At 52.9% G+C, this 23478-nt stretch overlaps 1 protein-coding gene across 2 annotated transcripts in view; it reads right to left on the bottom strand.

The window, feature by feature from the left end:
* KIRREL3 (kirre like nephrin family adhesion molecule 3) overlaps positions 1 to 23478 on the bottom strand; it is a 565117-nt gene that overhangs the window by 37967 nt on the left and 503672 nt on the right. For both annotated transcript variants that reach the window (XM_012470132.3, XM_012470130.3), the window contains exons 6-7: positions 9641 to 9798; positions 734 to 884 (exon numbers count right to left, since the gene is read on the bottom strand). In XM_012470132.3, the coding sequence (XP_012325555.1) occupies positions 734 to 884; positions 9641 to 9798 (309 nt within the window). The remainder of the gene's footprint in view (positions 1 to 733; positions 885 to 9640; positions 9799 to 23478) is intronic.

Below are 23478 nucleotides of genomic sequence, written 5' to 3' on the forward strand. Positions count from 1 at the left end.
CTTTGGGAAGCCAAGGTGGGCGGATCACTTGAGGTCAGGAGTTCGAGACTAGCCTGGCCAACATGGTGAAACCCCATCTCTACTAAAAATGTAAAAATTAGCTGGCTATAGTGGTGCACGCCTGTAATCCCAGCTACTCAGGAGGCTGAGGCAGGAGAATCGCTTGACCCTGGACAGCGGAGGTTTCAGTGAGCTGAGATTGCACACTGCATGCCAGCCTGGGCAACAGAGCGAGACTCTGTCTCAAAAGAAAAACCAAAAGATTAAATGAGATAATGGATGTAGATTTCCTTCCTCTTGCATTCTCAATCGACCCTTCCATGAGAGTGGCTGGTGCACCCTCCCCAGAGCACAGCACTGCTTACCCATTCTGGAGCCTGAGGACCCTTCAAATCCTCGCATCTGACCCTCGGCTCTCCACTCAGACTTCCTCCCCAACAGAGGGGCCAGCAGGGGCAGCAGCTGACCGTATTTACTGGTGTGAAAGTTCCACCTTGTATAGATGTTGAAATGTGGCCTGAAGATGTCCTTTGCAAAAGACCCTCATCTGTGAGGTTGCATCCCATGACAATAAGGAAGACAAGATGGTCCTTCCTGCCTGTACCTACAAGCGGGCCGATCCACAGAGCTGCCTGACCCATTTCCTGCCATCAGATGGACTGGGCTATGGGCAGGGTTGCTGGGTGTTTCACCCTGGGCCTGGCAGGGCTGGGTTGAGGGGGTGGGTACTCACGCTGGATGTCAATGGTGACGGAGGTCTCCTTTCCTCCAGGGATGGCTTTGTTGGTGGCACGACACACGATGCTCTGGCCATTCTCCACGTCGCCAGGGGAGATGAAGAGCGTGCTGACGATGCTCTCCCGCTTGCCGTCCCGAAGCAGAGTCTTGGGAGAAGGGGAGAGAGGAGAGAAAGCTCCGTGTCACTTGGCTGCGGTGGCCAGCCTGGGTTGGGGGTGAACAAGCACCAGCGTAGACAGAAGGGGGAGCTGTGGATGGAAGGGTTCAGCTCGGGAGGCCTGGGCTGCCAGTGTCTATGCAGAGCTCAGTTACCCTTGGCTCCCTGGCCTGGCTAAGTGCCGGGCTATAGAAGGAAAAAGGAACTAGACAGTTTTCCATCATGTGTGAAAATTAGCCTGGATTCCTATGCTAAAAGCACAAAAGAAACCAGGCTAGGCTTCATGGAAACCAGGTTTTAGAGAGGTCCCTTGTCGAAATGAACTCACACGTGTTCTGCCTCTGGTGCCTGAGTGAGTCCAGGGTCTGTAGGAAGCAAGGAGATGGTTTGCGAGCAGCAGAGACTGTGGCCCCTGAGGAGGGACAGTCTGCAGGGGGGCGCAGTTTGGGAATGAGAGTTAGGGCAGGAGTGGGTGGGGACATGGGTAGCATCAGTGCCCATCAACCTTTAGATCATTTGCCTATATCATCCCTTCAACTTTTCAAAGCGTTTCACTCCCCGGTCTCCCTAGTCCCTCAATCAGACCACAGATGAGACAGATACCGTTGTCTCCCATTTGATAGGGGAGGAAATAGGTGAGCTAGACAGAGGCCGTGGAGCTTGACCAAATTCACACTACAAGTTGGTCCTGAAATAAGTACTAGGCTCCTACAGGAGGTTGAATAATGTCGTCCCCAAATTCTTGTCTACCTGGAACCTCAGGATATGACCTTACTTGGGAATAGGGTCTTTTTATTTCAGTTAAACAATTAGTAATTAGTTAAGGCTCTTGAGATGAGGTCATACTGGATTCAGAGTGAGACTTAAACCCAGTGACTGGTGTCCTTGGAAGAAGAGAAGACAGTCTGCTGGGCGTGGGGGCTCACGCCTGTAATCCCAGCACTTTGGGAGGCCAAGGTGGGAGGATTGCTTGAGCCTAGGACTTGGAGACCAGCCTGGGCAACATAGGAAGACCCTGTCTTTACAAATAATAATAATAATAATAATAATAATTTAAAAAAAAAGCCAGGTATAGTGGCTTGTGCCTGTAGTCCCAGCTACTTGGGAGGCTGAGGTGAGAGGATCACTTGAGCCCAGCAGGTTGAGACTGCAGTGAGCTGAGGTGGTGCCACTGTACTCCAGCCAGGGCCACAGAGTAAGACCCTGCCAAAGAAGAATAAGAAGAAGGAGAAGGAGAAAGAGGAGAAGGAGAAGAGGAAGAGGAGAAAAGGAGGAGGAGGAGAAGACAGACACAGAGAAGGCCAGGTGAAGGTGAAGGCAGAGACTGGAGGGATGCTGCCACAAGCCAAGGAATGCCAGGAACTGCCAGGAGCTGCCCAGAGCTGGAAGAGGCAAGGAAGGATTTCCCCCAGCAGCCTTTGGAGGGGGCACAGCCCTGCGGGCACCTTGATTTCAGACTTGTTAGCTTTTACAACTGTGAGATAATTGATTTGTGTTGTTTTAAGCACCGAATTGTGGTGCTTTGTAATGGCAGCCCTAGGAAGCAAACCCATCTTAACCTCTGGTCTCCCATTTTCCCAGGTCATTTTTTTTCACTGGGCCACAATGTCATTCCGAAGTTGGTTCCCCATTGTGGCTGCTACCCTCTTCCATCTCCTGTCCCTCTTTGCAGCTACTTCCCCATCACTTTGGGGCCCACTAAGTTAGGTGCACCCTGGGGAGGGTGTGCTGGGTGTGTGGGGTGCGCTTCCACATTGGGATTGGAGTCTTGTCAGTATGCAAAGGCTTCTGGTACTAGGAGGTACTAGGAAAGGACTTCACTACGGGCGCAGTCCTGTTTCTCCCTGACTGGAGCCAGGGAATAGATGAACAGAGCACTTCTCCCTCAAAACCTCCCATAAAGTGACAATGGCAATGTTTCTAATTCTTATGAGGACCCTGGAAGGGAGGCAGCCAAAAGATGGGTGGCTTTGAATAGCCAAAGAGAAACCTGAGTTCCAAGTGAGCCAGGAACTTGCTGGGTGGAGCTAGGATTTGCCCTTAAGGGTGGGTGAACCCTGAGCCATAGCCTCTGCCAGCCCCAGGAGGGGCTGGAGGGTGGGTACTGTGCTCTTGGCAGGACAGGTGGGAACGGTTAGGGCCACAGGAAGATGCCTGTAGGCACCTGGGACCCCACATTCTCTGTCGTTAATTCAGTGTGATTTTTCTCAACTTGGGGCAAACCTCACGGTCTCAGGAGCACAGGGCCAGGGCCTCCATCTAGAACAGCAGGAGGCAAAGCCAGACTGTGACATTCTAGAGAGCCACACGGTGCTGGGACTCTGGGTGCTGGGCCCGGCCCTGGGCAGAGGGGCAGAGGAGAGTGACATGGCCAGACCCAGCAAGCAGAGGGCAGGACCAGTGACACACTGGGTGAGAACCTTCACAGCCTTTGATCCGCCCCGGGGGCCAGCGAAAAAGCAGGTGGAGGAGTGAAGGTGAACCTCAAGCCAAAGCCTGGGCGGGGAGGGAGCAGCAGCCGGCCCCACATGACCACCCTGGCTTGCGCTCTTCCGCAGACCTCACCGTCTATAAATAGCCAAGTGATAACAAGGACAATTTCCTGGATGAAACTAAGACTTTGGGTAGGGTGAGCAGAGGCGGGGAGTTAGTGAGGAGAGGGTCGGTATTGTTCTTCTCTTCTCTACTTTTCTGTTGTGCTAACAAGGGACATTTACATAAGCTTGAATTCTGCCAGGAACCCCTCCAACGGATGGGCTCTGGGCTGTGGGTGCGGTGCAGCGGGAGGGGAGCTAGGGGCCCCAGCTCTAATTAGGCCCTCTGACTGCTCCCCCTCCTCCCTGCACCCAGCGTGCTCCTCTGCCTCGGAATGATGATTAATGACATATTTACTGGGTCTGGGCATGTGCTTTTCCAGGAAATAAAAATTCTGGTTCAAGTAGTTTGTTCCACCTAATTAGAGAAAAAAAGAGATGTGTTCATTAAACAAAAGGAGGGTGAAGGGAAGGCGTGCGCCCCAGCACCACCGCCCCTTCCGGCCTTGGCACCTCCTGGGCTCCTCCCTCTCCGGGACCACAGACCTGGGGCCACGGGTGTCCCAGGGAGGAAAGTTGGGTCTGCCAGCTCCCATACAGGATGATTGCAGGGAGGAAGGCGAGAGGAGCTGAGGGGACCAAGGGGGAAGGCTGGAGGGAGCCCCGCATCGGTGGGGTGCGGGAGGAATCGGAGAGTGGGCAGTCTGGGTCTGCACCCTTGGGTTTCTCTTCTCATTCTTTTCTGATCTCTCCTCTCCTTTCTCATTTATTTTGCTTCATTCCTTTTTAAAAATGAATCTCCCTTAGTCGTCACTTTTCTCATATGCAAATGGAGCCTCTGGACTTTCTGCTTCCTTTTGATAGCTGCTTGGGCTTATGGCCACCAGGATTGAATAAGGGTGCACCAGATAGGTGGAGGATGCACAGGGCTGTTTGCCCCAGATCCTGCATCCAGCCTTGAGACCAGATGCCAGAGGGGTGCCCTTCACAGAGAAGGCCAGGATGAACCTCGGCCACACCCATTAGATACTCTAGGCACCTAAGCTGGGCAGATAGGTGCAGGGTGTGGGGTGAGTGATCAGGGAGGGGTGCCCAGTGGAGGGTGAGGGTCCTGTGCACGTTGGCACTTATCCCTTTCCTGAGTGGGGTCTCCAGAGCTCCTGTTAGCAAGGGCGGTGAAAGGCGAGGCCAGTGGTCCTGGTGGTAGGACTAGAAGGCAAGGGGCTCCAAGTAGACATGGGGCCACTGTGTGTGCTAAGACCACGCAGCCCTCCTGCCTGGCAGGGAGTTGCTCTGAGGAAGGGTTCTCTCTGGTCTCAGCCTGTCCTCTCGCCCCTCCTCTTCCATAATCCATCCTTCCTCCCCTGCTGTGTGGACTTGTGGGCTTTCCAGAAGAAAGAATGTGGTCTCCACTCTGGTGCCAGGCCCTCAGAAGTGCGAGGAATAGAGGAGGAGCGCCTGTCCCCAGATGGCCCAGGACTGGGTCTCCAGTAAGAGACTTGGAAAGACCTTTCCCTGCTCGGTTCCTCTGTAGCCAACACTCCCTGGGAGCCTGCAGTGGGCACCGCCCAAGGCCCCGTCCAGCAGTGTGGCTCGCCCCACACCCTGGGGGCTGTGACAGCGGCGTGCTAAGGTGAAGCATGGCCAGCCTGTGCTGGGGAGGGGCTGCGTGCTTCCTCTCCTGCTCTTCCTGCTGGGGAAGGAGCCTGGTGCCCTCCAGGGATAAGGCTTATCCCTCCCCTACTGGCCCCATGGTGGAGTCGCAGAGAGAATGGTCAACAAGCAACCCAAAAACTTGTAGAGCAGGCCTGGTATTTTATGAAATAGTTGCGTGACTCCTGGGGCAGGGAACTGGGGTTCCTGCCGTGGGACAGGAGCCAATAATAGTAGCTCACATTTATCCAGCCTTTACTCCTGCCCTTGACAGGGTGCTTCCGATGCATAATTCCTTGTAAGTCACTCTGCAACCCTAACAGACTTCCGTGATCATTATCATTGCATTTTGCAGCTGGGGAAACGGAGGCAGAGGTGACATCACTGTGCTATGTTACGGATCCCAGATTTGAATCAGGTCTTCAGGACCATGTGGCCTGCTCAGCTGTGACACTGATGTCTGCACATGGGAAACGGAGATGGCGGGGTGGACCCTGCAGCCGTGTGGATCCAGGGAGGGGGCGACAATCCCAACAGCCGTAACTGTTGCAAGCTTGCTCTGTGCCAGGCATGCTTCTCATTCAAGCCTCACAACCACCCCTTGAAGCGGGTGCTGCTGCTGTTCCCATTGTATGGGAAGGACAGGGAGGCATAGCAAGGTTGGGTCACACAGCCAGAAGGTGGCAGAGCCCAGACCCAAATTCAGGCTGCCAGCTCCTGAGTCCACGGGTGTAACCAGCCATGATGCGACAGCCACTGAAGGTGTCAGACCCGACGGCAGCCAGGGCTGCCCTGTGGGATCTTTTCTGGGGTCCTTGGAGACTGTTTGATTTTGTGTCTGCTCCCAGCTTCTCTCTCTCTCTGCTGCCAATGCCCTGGCCCCTCCTCATATGTAGCCTGTCTGGGGAAGTCAGGAGTGCTGCTGGTCTATGGCAGGACTCCCTGCAGCCCTGGGGGAGGAGGGGGCGGGCTGGGCCCCTGGGAGGGGAAACAGAGGGGTTGGCTCCGACAGCCCCTAGAACCTGCTCTATAGGAACCCCAGATTGTGCACGTTGCTGGGGGCACCCCATGCCATAGGCTTATAGCTTCTCCATGCCCAGCACAGAGTCCTGTGCCTGGGGAAGTTCCACTGACATGTGCTGGCTCCGCTGGTCACCCCTTTAGTCTCTGTGAGGACCACCGGCCGTAATGTGGACAGTTAGGATGGTGGATGACTGTGGTTTAGAGGAGGGGCGCAGGAAATGAAGCCTTGTCTCGGAACACAGGGCCTCTTCCCATGCTCATGTCCAGGGACACATCGAGGGTCTCAGGCCTCTGCTGCTCCCTGGACAAGCTGCAGAGGGGCAGGAGACCATCTGAGATGACTGTCCCCTGAGAAGTCTGTTTCCCTTCCAGAGCGTCTGACCCAACACCTTCATTTTGTGGATGAGGAAACAGAGGCCCAGGGAGTGAGTTGCCTGAGGTTATGCAGTGGAACCTGGAACCCAGGCCTGGAGCTACCCGGTGCTGCCGTTCCCATCACAGGTCAAGGAGCATGGACAGGGGTCCCCACCCTGCTGTGCAGTAGCACAGTGCCGGGCTCTCTGAGGGGCCTTCACGACGTAGACAAGGACAACAGGCTGAGCTCCAGGTGATCCGGGACAGGTCCAGCAGGGTGACCCTGACCTCTCTCTCCAGCTGATGGGGCGTGTCCTCTGCAGCACACTGACCCTGCTGTCAGAGGCCTGGCACTGCCCACTCCACCACTGAGAAGGGCAGTCACTTCCCTATCAGGCCACCGGGTGCTGGGTGCTTTAATCAGCAGCCTTGCAGTGACTTCTTGGCAGGGTGGTCAGTTTGGGACAGAAAGGACACAATTGATATGGGAGCCAGTTCAGGGTGCTTCCAGTCCCTGATATCGAGTGTGAACTGGACACAAGCGCCCCTGTTGGTAGACACAGCCGAGCAAGGGCTGTTGGGTAAGGGATTCTGGGCTGGATTTCAGCCCTCCCTGGCCCCTGAGCCAGGCACCTTGGAGATGGTGGAGCCGGGCTGGCCCAGCTTCAGGGAGGGATGGGACAGGTGCTCAGACGGGAAGGAATGCCCTGTCCTTGGCTTTCACTCTCCTCTGGGCAACCCTCTCCCTGTGTCATAGCTTTGTATTATATAACACGGCAGGGTGGCTCCAGCCCAGGATATAAGCGAGGGCTTTGTCTTCCAAGAGGCAGCCACTCCTCCCTCCCCTGGACTTGTGCCTGAGGGAAAGGGTTTGCCCTGGGTTCTGGCACCAGGTGCTGGGTGCTTTGATCGGCAGGCCTGGAGTGACTTCTTGGCAGGGTGGTCAGTCTGGGACAGGAAGGACACATCCTCAGAGCAGGGACGGGCTTGCCTCACATCCTCCTCGGATTCCCAAGGCCCTGCTTATCTGTCCAGGGCCACTTAGAGGACTGGTGGTGGGTGGGGAGCGGGTCGTGTACTTCACCAAGTCTCTGAGGCCAAGGAGAACCCTCACAGCTGAGGAGAGTGGGTGTTCTGGAGGCTGTACCCCCAGCTGCAGAGCTTGGGGGGCCAGCTTGCCCTGGGAGGAGTTTGGGCAAGAGCAGAGGCCGGGGCTTCAGGAGGCTGTGGTTCCAGGCCTGGCACTGCCCACTCTACTGCTAAGAAGGGCAGTCACTTCCCTATCAGGTCTCAATTTTCTAGCTGCAGACAAAAAAGTTGGCCCAGCTGTCCTGTAAAGCCTGGTTCATCTTAAAGGCTCTGCGGTACGTCAGCCTCACCTGGGACTCTATGCACAGTTTGTTGAGTGGAGTTTGGTGGGCGTTGTTTAAAAATGTACTCGGAATTTTGCTTTTATTCAGGCATAGGGAGGCCAACAGATCAGGAGACAACTGCCAGTGAAAAGACAGTTTGCTACTTATAGTTCCCAGAGGAAGGGGCCTGCCACGTTAGGTAGTGCCCACGTGGAGGTCCCAGAGGCAGTTGGGGCCGGGGTGGGAGGTGTGGGGAGCCTCTGCTGTGGATTGCTTTCATAGGAAGGAATAGGGAGGCAGGGTTAGGATTGGATAGCTTGGATCATTTCCCTGGGCCCTGGGCTGCAGGGCCCTGATGTGTGGCCTGGGGAGATTTAGGGTAGGGGCAGAGTGTCCTGGACTATAGCAGCCTGATAAAAAAAAGGCCGTGGGGCCTGGGCTTGGGGTTGGTTGGTCTGCTTTGATACAAAGCATGCTCGCTATCTCCAGGAATTAGCTTACCCTGCTCCTTGCCTGGGTCTCTGAGGTCCCAGGATGTCAAAGCATCATAAAGCACAGAACATTTTAAAGACACAATTAACACGGAGGCCAGTTCAGGGTGCTTCCAGCCCTTGGGATCGTGTGTGAATTCGAGACACGGCCGGGCAAGGGCTGTTGGGTAAGGGATTCGGGGCTGGATTTCAGCCCTCCCTGGCCCCTGAGCCAGGCACCTTGGAGATGGTGGAGCCTAAACAGTTTCACCCAAAAGCCCTGGAAAGTGGCCAGATTTAGCAAATAAAATACGGATGCTCAGTTAAATTTGAATTTCACATATAGAATGACTTTTTTTTTTTTTGTATAAGTGTGGCCTGCAAATATGTCCCATGCAGTATTTGGAAGGTATTTCTACTAAAAAGTTATTATTTTCCTGAAACTCAAATTTAACTGGGTATCTGTCTTAACCCATTTGGGCTGCTATAACCAGGCACCATAAACTGGGAGGCTTAGAAACCACAGACATTTATTTCTCACTGTTCTGGAGGCTGGGAACCAAGATCCAGGCAGATTTGTTGTCTGTTGAGGGACAGACTCTGGTTCATAGATGCCCTCTTCTCACTGTGTCCTCACGATGTGGAAAGGCAAGGGTCTCCCTCAGGCCTCCTTTCCTAAGGGCACTGATCCCATTTATGAGGCGCCACCCTCATGACCTAGTCACCTCCTAACACTGTCACCTTGGGGGTGAGGATTTCCACATAGGAATGTGGGAGCCGCAAACATCCAGACTGTGCTTGCATCCTGTGTCTTATTTGCACCCCTAGACCCTGGCCACTGTTGTCCCTGAGCCTCCTCAAAGAAAGATGCAGGGAGACAAAGAGTGAGAGAAACAAAAAGGGACAGGGAGACACTCAGGAGAGAGGGACAGTTGCAGAGAGACAGGGGAGCTGGTTCCTTCCCCATCCAGCCCTCACCATCCCCCTCTCAACCTAATCCACCAGGCCTTCCCCACGAGCCTCCACCATCCTCCCTCTACCTAACTCCCAGCCCCCTCCCCATTCAGCCCCCACCATCCCCCTCTCTACCTAACCCCCTCCCTTCCTGGTCCCCTCCCGCCTACCCCTCTGCGCTTAACCCCCTCGCCATCCAGCCCCCCCAGCCCCCTCTCTACTTAACCTCTAACCCTCCTAGTCTCCTCCTCATTCAGCCCCTACTCCTTTTAGCTCCCTCCCTACCTAGCCTCCTCCCCATCAACTCCCTGTCCGCCTAGCCCCCTCCCCACCCACTTTCCTTCAAACCCATCCACAACAACCCGCTGCCCTCCAACCCTCCCCTAGGACCTCACCAGGCCTCACCTTGGAGTAGGTGGCTCCATTGATGACCTCTCCCTTTCGCAACCAGATGATGGAGGCTGCAGGCTTGGCATTGTCTGCATGACAGGTGAGGTTGAGGGGGTCCCCCGCACGCAGGCTGATCACAGGGCCCCCCAGAATGACAGGGTCATCAGGCGGTACTGCGGAGAGAGAAGCACCCAGGTCAGGCCGAGGCCGCCCCCTTAGGCGGGATGGCAGGCCGGGCTGGGAGGATTTTGTGGAGAGATGATGACAAACAATAATTATCATATTTGAATAAAACACATCATCCCCTCGTGTGGTAAGGATGAGAGCAGCCCCGAGCAGTGATCCTGACAGGTCAGTGCGTGCTTGCTGCAGAGGATACTCCCACCCATCTTCGCATCCCTGCTCAGGGCCAGCCGAGAGGGGACGGGGCAAGCAGCCGCAGCCTGCACTCCCAGACCGGGAAGCAGAGCTCTGTGGCCCAGGTCATGTCTGTGGCTTCTTTCTTTTTTAACTTCTTTTTATTATTATTATTTTTTATTTTTTTGAGAAGAAGTCTCTCTCTGTCACCCAAGCTGAAGTGCAGTGGTGCAACCTCAGCTCACTGCAACCTCTATTTCAAGTGAGTCTCCTGCCTCAGCCTCCCGAGTACCTGGGACTATAGGTGCATGCCACCACTCACGGCTGATTTTTGTTTTGTATTTTTAGTAGAGACGGGGTTTCACCATACTGGCCAGGCTAGTCTTCAACTTTTGACCTCCGGTGATCTGCCCACCTCAGCCTCTCAAAGTGCTGGGATCACAGGCCTGAGCCACCATGCCTGGCCAATACTTGGCTAATTTTTGTATTTTTAGTAGAGATGGGGTTTCACCATGTTGGCCAGGCTGGTCTCGAACTCCTGACCTCAGGTGATCCACCCACCTAGGCCTGCCAAAGTGCTGGGTTTACAGGCGAGAGCCAGGGCACCGGGCTCTGTTTTCTTTAAATGAAGCACCGTCACACCTGCTGTCTGAGTTAGTCCTCACAACAGCCTGGCAAGGTCAACATCATGATCACCCCAATGACACAGATCCAAAAGCCGAGTTCCAGCAGGATGAGTGGCTGGCTCAAGATCACACGGTGGCAGAGCCAGGGCTGGAGGCCAGGCCCAGGGAACCCGGGAGCACTAGACCGGCCCCTTCCCTGGCAGGGGGCAGGGGACAGGGCAGCCCTTCAGGGTGGAGCCAGCCCTTGAGAGGGCTGTGCAGATGCTGGCATCTGCTGAGCTCTTCACTCCAGCCCCTTCATCTCCAGAGGCAGCCTGATTCTTTCCTAGCCCAGCCTTCCCCCCGCATTTTGTAGTGTGGTCAGAGACAGATGGCTCGTGTCAAGGGATCCTGAGTGCCAGGGGGAGGGAACATCCACGTCGAAGCGTGGCCTCTGCAGTGCCCAGCACAGAGCCCTGTGCCTGAGGGAAGCCCCACTGACATTTGCTGGCCCCACGGGAGTCACCGCTTTGATTCCCATGAGGACCACAGGCCGAAGGATGGTGGATGATCAGTTTGGAGGGAAGGCCCAGAGAAGTGAAGTGCCTTGCCTTAGGACACAAAGCCTCGTCCCATGCTTGTGCTTGGGGACACGTTGAGGGTCTCAGGCCTCTGCTGCTCCCTGGACAAGCCACAGGAGGGACAGGAGATGAGGCAACTGTCCTCTGAAGAATCCGTTTCCTTTCCCCCAGGAGGGGCTGGGCCCACTGGCTCTGGAGGCTGAGAGAGGCTCAGGGTCTCCGGGCACATCAAGACATGAGTCATGTGGGTACACAGCAAACAGAGAAGGGGTAGTTGGGTGATGGGGGCCTGGGGACCTAACACAAAGGGTCCTCTCTGCCTGCTGGCCAGAGAAAGCCCGCCCTTCTAAGCGGGCTCTGTGCTCGGGGCTCTGGGCTGGAGAAGCTCCGAGCTGGACAGTCACAGCTCCGGGCCTGTCCTGACTCCGCTGGCTCAGCCTTCCAGCCTCGGCCTGTAGAGAGGCTTCCTTCCCCGTCCCAGGGAATCGCCCCATCAGCCCCACTCCTGGTCCACTTTGGCTTCTCCGGAAGCTCCAGGAGGGACGGGAGGCCCCCACGTGGGCCAGGTAAGAAGCCAAGAAGCAAACCTTCAGACCAGCCGCCTTGCCCTCCCTGCCCGGCCTTGGGGGCCTGCGCCTACACTCATAGCCCAGCAGTGCCATTTCCTGAGGGAAAAACAACCTCCCGGGGCTTCTGAGATGTGATCACTGACCCCAGGGGCAGCAAGCCCTGGACTCCACCGAGATCCTGGCTCAGGAACAGAGTTGGCCTCATGCAACCCCGCCTGGCTCTGGGCTCTCGAGCCAGGCCTCCCCAGGAGGCCCAGAGGAAGCAGGCGGGAATGCTCTGAACAGAGAAGATGACCCCCCAGCCATCCACCCACACCCTTTCATTAGTGCCCACTGGCTTCCTTGGGGTGGGCCTGGCCACAGAGCAAAAGGAAGGCGGATTAGGGCTTTCCACTAAGCGGGGGTGGGTGTAACCGCTTGGGAGGAGGGAACTGCGTCTCCACGAGGTGGGTGGGCGCCTTCCAGCGGGAAGAGCCGGCCCCGGAGGTGGCCAGCCTTCCTCCTTCTTTCTTCGAGGCAGCCTCCCCAGCCAGGATGGAGGAGCTCAGGCTCCATGAGCTAGCTGGGGCCCGGAAAAAGAGCGCTGGGGCCAGCCTGGATACCTGGGGCCTCAGCCTTCACAGTGCCTGTGCAAAGTGCCTGCGAGCAGAGGGTGGAGCAGGAAGCTCCTTCTCTCCGGGTGGCTTCAGGTGTCAGCCTGAGAGTGTGAGAGTGCGGAGGATCTGGGAGCTGGCTGCCCTCCAGCACTGACATTTGCTAGGCCTTAAACAGGGGTTTGGAGCCTTGACTGCGTGCTCCTCTGCAGAGGTTTGAAAATCTTACGGCAGGCCACACCCTGACCAGCCAAGTCTCAGTCCCTGGAGGGCACCCCAGGCATTGGGAATCTGGGGAGCTTCCCAGGGGGCCCCATGGCAGGACCAGCTTTCTGGGGTCTAGGCTGAAATGCATGGAGCCTCTGCTTGCTCTGAGTACAGTGCAGCTGCCGCAGAGACCTTCCTGAAAATCCAACACCCAGAGGACAGGCCCTTCCTCCTGGCGGCTGGAGTGTTGTGTTATTGGAATATCGGATTAGAGGGAGTGAGGACGAGGGAGGAGGGAGTGGGGCGTGTTGTGGGAGTGCTCGGGCGCACACACAGCCACACACATACATCCACCCTCAGAATGGGGCCTGATTACATCTTCCCAAATAAGTGGTTATCACTCTGGGTATTCACGTAGCCATGCATTATTGATTGGTCTTCGCCTCACTGCACACCAGATGGGGGTGGGGGCTGGGGTGGGGTGGGGGTTGGTGAGGAGGAAGGATGTTTGGGGGCCAGCAGGCTGAAGAGAAATCAGCAGTCGTTCTTGGCAGCTGTGTCTGATGTGGAAGGGGGCTCCTCATTACCTCCCCATTCAGACTGGCTGGGCCGGGCAGCGGGGAGGGGAGGAAGTTTCGGATCGGCCCTGGCCTGGAGATGCATTATTCATCACCTTCTCGCAGGATTGGTTATTATCCTCAACCACTATAGAGTTTGGGCTTCTAATTTTTAATCACAAGGAAGTTGGAAGCGTTAGCCTTTTGGTGATTAATCCGGAGATAAAAATAGTTGACTGTTTTGCGTTGGGCTTGTTGACAATCAGGAGAAAACGGCATAAACGGTTGGGGCACTGAGGCCTGGGGAGGCCCTGAGCGAACCCCAGGCAGAGTTGGTCCCCAGAGCTGGAAGCTGGCCTGAGAGGCCATAGCGCGGCCTTAGCTGGGGGTGGCTGAGCAACACTCTTGAACCCAGCTAGCTCCTGGGGCTTTGATTATGAAGGAAACACATCATCACGGGCTGCTGCGCTCTTTACACTGTATTCTCCTGTTGGCCAGGACTGGAGCAGGCAATTTCAGTCTCCCTTCCTGCTCTGCCCCTCCCTGCCCAGGCCAGCGGACTTTGCCATGTGTGGGTGGGCAGTGGGGGCACGCGACCCTTTCCCTGTGTGTGGGAGGGAGCCCCCAAGAGCTTTCTCCAACTTCTGCTGCCAAGGACAATGGGGTCTTGGGTGGAGAGGTGGCATGGGGAGAGGGAAACCGAGGCCAGACAGCACAAGAGGCTGACCCAAAGTTACCAGTGAGGGAGGGCAAAGAAGCGTGAGACTGGGCTTGGGACGCACATCCTGGCTCCAGCTGGAGAGGTAAAGCTTTCATCTGTTTTGTGCACTAAGGTTCTCTTTCACCTCTCTAACCTTTTTTTTAAGAGACAGTTTGCCAGGTTGTCCAGCCTAGCCTGAGCAGGCTGGAAAAACTCTTGGTGCCAGGACAAGGACAGCACTGAGGGAGTTTCCTCCAATGTTGACGTGGCCACCCAATTGGGACCCAGGAGTTCTTCAGGTGTTCCATCAGCCTGGATGGTTGGTCTCTGGGCACGGCTGCTCAGTGGCAGCTGGAGGGGTGGGGGACCAGCAGGGCCGCCCTCCTGCTCCCATACTGCGCATAGTGGAGAAGCTCATAGATGCCCAGCCCTTCGGAGAGCAAGACTGGTTCTCATTTAACTCAATGAGCAGCGCGTTCCCCACGAAGCTGGCAGAGTGATCTATCACAAACACGAAGCCCTCCACGGCCTTCCCGCTGAATGAGAGTGGGCCTTGCCTACAAGCACCAGCACCCACGGCCCTTGCTGCCCCGGACCTCAGCCTGTTCCAGCCACTCCTGATTCAGCAGGCCCTGGGCCCACTGCCTCTCTGCTGCTCAGCAAACCCAGCTCCTTCCGGGCCGGACTTGCCCTGCTCCTCTCTGTCTGGACTTCTTTTTTCTGTTCCTTGCCCTGCTGGCTCTTCCTGTCAATGAGGGTGCAGCTTCAGGAGCCCCTCAGTGACTCTCCATTACCCACCCCTGCACTTTCTAGATCACTGGGTTCATTTATTCTCTGTCATCGTCCTAGAAAGGACAACAAAGACCTTATCTGTCTTGGTCGTTGTGATGTTGCTGTACCACATGGTAGGCGCTAAAGAAGTGTTTGTTGAACATTATTTGTTAAATAAAAGACCCTCAGAAGGGGCGTGGAGATGGGGGTAGGGGTGGTTGTCATGGGCATTGGCCTCTGAGGTCAGCATTTTTAATCTTCTGTGTGTGTATATATGTGTGTACATGTGTGTATGTGTATAGATGTTATACATGTGTGCATGTGTATGTGTATATATGTATGTGTGTATATATATGTGTGTATATATGTATGCATGTATATATATGTGTATACACGTGTGTATATACGTTTGTGTGTATATATGTGTATACACGTGTGTATATATGTGTATATGTATGTGCATGTGTGCATGTGTGTTTATGTGTATGTATGTGTACATACACGTTTATATGTATAGGTGTATACACATGTGTATATATGTATATGTGTACATGCATGTATATATATGCATACACATGTGTATCTATGTGTGTGTACGTGTGTATATGTGTATGTGTGTATATATGTGTATACATGGGCATATATATGCATATGTATATACATATATGCATACACGTATACACACATGTATATGTGTGTGTATATGTGTGTGCATGTGTATATATGTATGTATGTGTGTACATATGTGTATGTATATGTGTATGTGTGTATATGTGTATGTATGTGTATGTGTGTATATCTGTATATATACATGTGTATATATGTATATGTGTACACACATGTATAGATGTGTATGTGTACATGTATGTTTATATGTATATACACGTGTATATATGTGTATGTGTGTGTGTATTGGGTAGAGTTGGGAGTGGGCTGGGTGAGTAGTGGAAGGGAGGAGGGCAAAGTGGGGGCCGCTCTGAGGCTGGCTGGGACAGCTGTGTAGGAACTCTGTGTTGCTGTGGCATCAGGGTTGGTGCTCCCTGCCTCTCCTGGTGAGAGGGAAGCATGGCTGAGGAGGGCTTGGCGATGGGAGCTGGTTCTCAGCCTGTTTCTCCATGGCTGCTGTCCTCTGATTTGTCTGGAACGTAGGATGGGGAGAGGGTGGCAGGCGGAGCATGGCAGCCAAGAGCAGTGACTCTTGGCTAAGTGGGGAGGAGGACATTTGTGGGTTCTTTGCTTTTCTTCTGCCAAGGGCCCTCAGTCTGTTCCAGCCACTCTTTACTTAGCAGGCCCTAGCCCCACCTGACAGAGTGTGTGCTAGGAGTTTCAGCACAGACTACAGTGGAGGGAGGATGCCAGGGCTTTGGGGTGCATCTTCCAAAACTTCAGCATCTTCTCCATCTCCACATTCCCCACTGCAGCCCTGCGGTCAGCCTGCCGTGCGCCCTGCCCTCCTGCCTCCCTCCGTCCTGACCTTTCTCTCATCAGCCTCCTCCATGTCACAAGCTGAGGCTGTGATGGCTGAGGGAAGCCAGACACAGCCTGCCATCTTAGAGCTGATGGGAAGACCCTTGTCACTCCAGGCTAGTGCCCAAGATGGACGTGTGTGCAGCCTCGGCACCTCCTGGGAGCTTGTTAGAAAAGCAGACTCTTGTGTTCCACCTCAAACGTCCTGAGTCAGAATGTGCCTTTCAAAAGACCCCAGACAATCCATACACACGTTCAAGCTGGAGGATCGCTGCCCTAAGGGCTCCTAGGTAGAATCATGACAAACTGACAAGTTCTATGAAGGGAAGCCTCGCCGGACAAAAACGTTCGTATGGGGGCCTTTGATCCCTTCGCCGGCTCCCTGCTCCCTCCACCCACCTGGGACAGACCAGAGAAAGGGGAGACTGCTCCCTGCTACTGGCTTTGGTGTTGCACCATCTTGTTTCAGAACAGGTTCCTTTGCGTATGTCATTTCTTTAGCTTGAAATGCTGGTGTTCTCCTGGACCACTGGTCTCCTGGGCCACTCTTATACACCTTTGACACTTAGTTCAGAGGGCACCCTCTCTGAGAAGCCTTTCTAGAATCTCCCAGTTGGGCCAAGTATATAGGGCTTCTGTCTGATCCCTGATCCCATAGCATCTAAGCATCCCTGCCTCACTTGCTGCCACATCCTATGGAAATCTGTGTATGTGTCTCTTCCCTGAACCGTGACTTCCATCTGGATCCCCATCTCCCAGCAGAGTGCCTGCCTGCCGCACAGGGGACAGGGTGGCATATACGTTTTCTGAGATGAACTTGACTTGAGACGATCACTTTACGGGCCATATGTAAAGTTGTGGACAAGTTATATAATCTGACAACCTTGGCCCTCTTATCTGGGAAGTGAGGTAATAAAAATACCTATCTCGCAGGGTTATCAGGAGAATTACTTTATGATATGAAAGATACACAGAGAATGTTGTAAAGGTCTATGCAAATGTTGGTTATTATGTGTAACTTTTAGGAGCAATATTTAGCTTTGTGGCTGTGTGCAAAGTGCTGTGCCAAGGCCCTTTCATTTTATTCTCTATATCCTTTGAGGTGGGGACTATTAAGGTCTTCATTTTATAGGTTAGGAAGCTGAGATTCAGAGAGGGCAAATTACTTGTCAAAGATCACACAGCCATAAGTGGTGAAGTTGGAATTTAGACTCGGGTTTTTTTTTTTTGAGCCTGTAATATGTTCTGTTGGAGTGAGAGCAGCTCCCAGACTGTCTGCAGCTGCAGCAGCCCTCACATTAACTCCTGGCCCTGCAGTTCTGCAAAGCTGGCTCTGCCGGTCCCAGGGGGCATTCAGACCTGGCAGACACTCTCCTCCCTTCCCTCCCCGCAATCTGAGTTTCAGAGGGCCCCAGGAAGCATGAGCCTGGCTCGCAGTTGGTGCCTTAGCGATGTCTGCTAAGGGAAAGGACAAATGATGTCTTCAGCCTTCCTAACTCCTTGCTCCCTTTTTGTGGCTTTTCCTGGTTCTCTGGTTCTGGGCGGCGTGTAATCCCAGTCTCCCATTTCCTCACTTACACACATACGCCATCTAATGGCCACAACGCAGAACTGCAGGATGTAGACACCCTGGGGAGGTGACCTTTTTTTTTTTTTTTTTTTTTTTTAAACCTGGTTTTAGGGGTCAGCTTCCCAGTGCTTGCTGAAAATTCTTTGACAAAATTCGTATTGAGCACATACTATGTGTCAGGCCCTCTCTGAGCACTAGGGACATGAAGCTTCTGCCCTAGTGGAGTTTACCTTCTAGTGGGAGAGACAGACAATAAATGAATAAACAAATACATAATATAAGGTTAGGTGTTGATAAGTACTAAGAAGAAAGTTACACTGTTTGGGGAATAGATACATCCTAAATTGGCCTCCGGGGTTCCCTCCTGGCTTTTCCCTTCCTCTCTGGTTGTTACTTTTTGTTTTCTTCCCACTCCTTAAATGTTGATCTTTGGTAGTTAGCTCTTGCTGGCCATATCTCATTTGACACACTATCAAATGGAAAACCTTCACTTTTCTGTGACCTCAACTCACATCTTTATGCTGATAAATTCCAAAGAAGCATCTTGGGCCAGATCTCTCTCTTGAGCTCGGGACTCATGATCCATCTGTCCACGGGCCTTGGAGGCTCGGCATGTGTGACACTAAACTCACCATCTCTCCCGTGACACCCATCCCTCCCCATATTCCATATTATGGTGAATGGCCCCACTGTCCAGCGACCAAGTCAGAAATGTGGGAGTCAATCTGGACTCCACTCTCCTTTACCCTGCCTTGCTAACCAGCCTGGTTAACCCTATGAGTATCGCTCAGATTTGTCTCTTTCCATTCCCACAGGCTTCCTGGATCAGCCATCATCATTGCATGCTTGGATTATAATACTGCATCTCCCCTCTACGCCCAAGTCCTCTGCGCTTTTCCAGAGTGACTGTTACAAAAGTCTGATTATTCACCCATCCAGTCAACCAGTCACTCACCCACCACGTGCTGAATATCTAGCATTCCTTTGTTTCAAATCCTCTGAAAGTCCCTCATTGCCACCTGAATAGTCTGAACTTTTGGGCCACTGCTGACTCTTCAGCCTCGCTTTTCATCACTTCTTACCTCAATTCCTCTTTGTGGGTAAGAGCCACCTGCAGTTATTGGAGTAAATCGCTCCTCCCCAATTGCCCCTTTCCTTATTATTATTATTTTTTTGAGACTGAGTTTCGCTCTTGTCACTCAGGCTGGAATGCAATGGCGTGATCTCGGCTCACTGCAACCTCTGCCTTACGGGTTCAAGTGATTCCCCTGCCTCAGCCTCCCTGGGATTACAGGGGCCTACCATCATGCCTGGCTAATTTTTTGTATTTTTAGTAGAGACAGGTTTTCGTCATGTTGGTCAGGCTGGTCTTAAACTCCTGACCTCGGGTGATCCACCAGCCTCAGCCTCCCAAAGTGCTGGGATTACAGATGTGAGGCACCACGTCCGGCCTGCCCCTTTCCTTTTGCTTTGCTAACTTGAAGGTTGGGCAGCTTGGGCTCAAATCCTGGGTGCTAGGTTTACTGGCTTGTGGCTATGGGAAAATTGCTTAGCCTCTCTGTGTCTCAGTGTCCTCATTAGTAAAATATGAAATAAAATAACAAAACCAGATTCACTGTATAGTTGTCAGGGTCAAGGAAGATGTAATATGGGAAGACGCTTTATAAAGGGTCTGAGTATGATGTGGCATGTTATTTGTTCTCTAAGCAGACTGGGCTCATTCCTTTGAAAGGTGATAGATGGGCAGGGGAGCTGGGACTTAGAAGTCTGGTGCTCAGTCCCCTTGGAAAAGCAAAGGTCTATGTCTTTTTCCCTGCTCTGCCCTGCTGGGAGCTGGGTGAAGACCCTGTTGCTCCCATGGGTGATTCCATACTGTTCTGCCTGGCTTGGGGTCCCCTCCCTCTGGGCCCCCCACATTCTGTGCCTACTGAGGCACACACGGCTTATGGGCTGCAAAGGCATGTGTGAGCCCCATGTGGAGCAGAGATGAGCTGTCTCAGCTGAGCTCAGCCCAGACTGCTGACTCATAGTCTTGGGGTATATTTTTTTTTATGCAGTATCAAGGCTCAGAACACAATACTCCAAGATCTTGCATCTTAGAAGTTGAGGAAACAGCAGAAGCAAAAAGTTACTCTCTAGGCCGGGCGCGATGGCTCACACCTGTAATTCCAGAACTTTGGGAGGCCAAGGCGGGTGGATCACTTGAGGTCAGAAGTTCAAAACCAGCCTGGCTAAAGCGGTGATACCCCGTTTCTACTAAAAATACAAAAAATTAGCTTGGCGTGATGGCACGTGCCTGTAATCCCAGCTACTTGGGAAGCTGAGGCAGGAGAATCGCTTAAACCCAGGAGGTGGAGGTTGCAGTGAACTGAGATTGTGCCATTGCACTCCAGCTTGAGCAAAAAAAAAAAAAAAAAAAAAAAAAAAAAAGATTACTTTCTAATCCCCTGCCTTCCTGGATGAGGGCTAGCCGTAAAAAATTCTTTGACCCATCTCTCCTGCAACTGGGTCATCAGACCCTCAGAGGGATCCTGCCGTATACCCAGAGGAAAGAAATGGGGCACAAGAACTCCAAGAAGAATGTACAAAGCTTTGTTAAGTTCTTCCAGTTTATTACCATGAGGTCTTACCCCCTTTTTGCCCAATCACATTTCTGCACAACTGCCCATTCTTTATTGAACATAAGCCCACAAATACACAATTTTCCCATGGCGTTGGGGCCTTCATTTCTGAAAGCTCACATAAAACTTTGGTTAAATAAATTTGTTGCACTTTTCTCTTGTTAATCTATCTTTTGTTACAGGGGTGTCAGCTGCAAACCTTGTAATGAATGAGGAAAATATATTACTTTTTCTCCCCTGCAGCAGCAGAAGCTAACTGATGTAACCCAGTAGTCCCCTGCTGTTTGATTCAGAACTGGGCCCACGGCATCAACTCTCTCTCCACTTCCCTCCCATCTGCCTCCCTCCACTATGGCCAGGTGACTATTCCGGAGGCTCAGGCTGCTGCTCACAGTGTTCAATGGCTCCCACTGCTCCAGCACAAAAATCAATTCCTCATCACGGGGGCCTTCCCCAGTTCTCTCCAGTGAGGCCTCATCTCTGCAGCTTTCTTCTGCATGACCGTTCACTCTGCTGCGAGGATAGCCCGCCCTTTTACAACTACGCGCTTTGGCTTGCGAAGTTCCCTCTGCTGGGAATCTCCTTGCCCGAGTCTCAGCTGGCTGGAATCCCAGCCTCTTTCCTATCAGCTGAAAGACCTATCATGTCTTGTTAACTCTTGGTTATTCTTTTTTTATTTTTTATTTCTGAGATGAAGTCTCCCTCTTGTCACCCAGGCTGGAGCGCAGTGGCGCAATCTCGGCTCACTGCAACCTCCGCCTCCCGGGTTCAAGTGATTCTCCTGCCTCAGCCTCCCGAGTGACTGGGACTACAGGCACTTGCCACCACGCCTGGCTAATTTTTTTGTATTTTTGGTAGAGACAGGGTTTCACCATGTTAGTCAGGATGGTCTCGATCTCCTGATCTCGTGCTCTGCCTGCCTCAGCCTCCCAAAGTTCTGGGATTACAGGCGTGAGCCACCATGCCTGGCAACTCTTGGTTATTCTTTAAGACTCAGGCTATTGTCACCTCCTCCAGAAAGTCTTCTCTCAATCTTGGCCCCTGCCTCTCTCGCCTCCAGTCTCTGCACTGCCATAAGACCAAGTGCCCACCTCTGCAGGTACCTGTGGTGATTGGTGCCATTACCGTCTGCTGTTCCCCTGAGGCTGTGAGCTTCTTGAGGGCTGGTCCTTGGCAGATTCTCTCTCTAGTACTTAGTGTCTGGTTCATAGTCAGCACTTAATAAATACTTGTTGCCTGGTGCCTTGCCTGATCTCACTGAATTAGAAGCCCCCCTTCCCACCTGAGCACCTCTTACACTGGCCCTCACAACATCTATATTGCATTGACTTGTGGACCTTTTTCAGGTTCCCTGAAGTTGCAGGGTGGGAGTCTTGACGCCTCTTTGCCTGCCTCTCACCACCTAGTATATTACCTTGGATGCAGTCATAAAGAACCGGCACCAATAATATGCATAATAGTTAACATTGGTATAGGGCTTACCATACAGCAAGAACTCTTCTGGGTCCTTTACAAATATTCTTTAATCCTCACAACTCTATATAAGGTAGATACAATTATGATGCACGTTTTAGAGGTAAGGAACCAGGCACAAAGTAGTTAAGTTAGTTGCCCACCATCACATAGCTAGTAAGCAGCAGAGCTGGGATATGTGTAGCGTTTCCAGACTTAGCAAATCAAAGAACAGGATGCTCTGTTAAATGTAAATTTCAGGTAAATTAAAAAATGGTAGTGTAAGTATGTTTATCTGAAATTCACATTTAACAGGGCATCCTATATTGTATCTGACAATCCTATAGATGTGTTAATTACATATATGTGATGTATTTAATGTAGGTGTGTTTCCTCCTCTTCAGACTCTCCCCACCTCCACTTAGGTCTACATTAAGAAGATGTAGGACAAGGTGTAAATGGGATTTCTTAAGGATATGGCATCCTATATATTTGGTGGCACAATACCACAGACGTGTCTTCTTGGAGGCTGGGGACAGAGGGAAAAGAGGAACAAGCAGCAAGGTGCAGGTTTAGGATGATGGCACGTGGATGGGAGGATGATACGCTGGAGGTAGTTTCAGCTCTGCCCCTTACCTGGGGGTGGAGGGGACCCTGGACTAGCTGCCTTCAGAGGTCCCCTGCAAAGGTTTGCGATACTGGGAAGCCCACTCCTCAGCTGGAGCTCATATTGTTTAGGGGATAAGGGAGGACCTGAAGTCAGAGTGCCTGGCTGGGCTCCTGGCTCCATCACTCACTGGCCACGTGACCATGTGCAAATTACTTCTCTGGGCTGGATGATATTAATGTCATAGATATTATAGTAGCCTTTTTTACAGGGCTGGTGTGCTGTTTAAATGAGTTAATGTAGGAGCTATACAGTGTTTTGTCCCAGGCTTTGGCACTGTAGTAAGAACCCACTATATTTTAGCTCTTAGTGTTATCATTGTTTATTCAATAAGGAACTCCACATGGGAGCAGAGAGCAGCGTACTGCATGTGAAATGGGCTTGCTTCCACCTCTTGTTCTGCTGTGACCTTGTTCCATGCCCAGCTCTGGACTCCCGAGATGGAACGGTCAGTACCTTGCCTCAAAATACCTTCAAACCACTAGAGCGATGACAAGGAGGTCACAGAGCCAAAGATCCCACAGCTGTGCAGGTGTGATGGGTAACCCCACTGCCTTTAGGCAGGAACCCCCAAGGGAGGGAGGGCTGGGCTAGTGGGCCAGGGGCAGGGAGCCATGTGCTGTCAGAGTCAAAGTCAGCAGTGGCTTGGTTCCCTCCTCAAATTAGGAAGGGTGAGTGTCCCGCTGACTTTTGGTTAACCCTGAAAGAGGGTATGAGCATCTCAGGGTGGAGCTGCTTGTGAGGAGATGGACTTTTAATACTGAGCAGGCAGTAAGTCCCAGGCTGTATGAGGAGTGGAGGAAGGGAAGCAGGTGGAGAAGGGAGCCTCTGTGATTTGCATGCAAGCAGACCAGCATGCTGTGCCGGCACCAGGTGATGGAGGGCACTGCAGGCCGCTGTGTGCACAGCAGGGGTGAGAGGGCCTGGGAGACACCAGCAGGGAAGGGACAGTGGGGTGTGGGTGTGCATCAAACTGGAGAGAGGAAGGGGTGAGTAGGGCAGGGGCAGGGAGGCCTGGGTGTGTGTTGGGTGGCTTCCACTCACCCTCTCAGTCCTGCTGTGCAAGAGATTTTCTCCTTTCTCCAGCCCAGCTCCTATGCTGATGGCTGCAGGTCAGGTGAGAGCGCTTCTTAGGT

Source organism: Aotus nancymaae, unplaced genomic scaffold (genome assembly GCF_030222135.1).
Source record: "Aotus nancymaae isolate 86718 unplaced genomic scaffold, 86718_ANA_hifiasm-v0.15.2.pri h1tg000012l, whole genome shotgun sequence".
Taxonomy (NCBI): Eukaryota; Metazoa; Chordata; class Mammalia; order Primates; family Aotidae; genus Aotus; species Aotus nancymaae.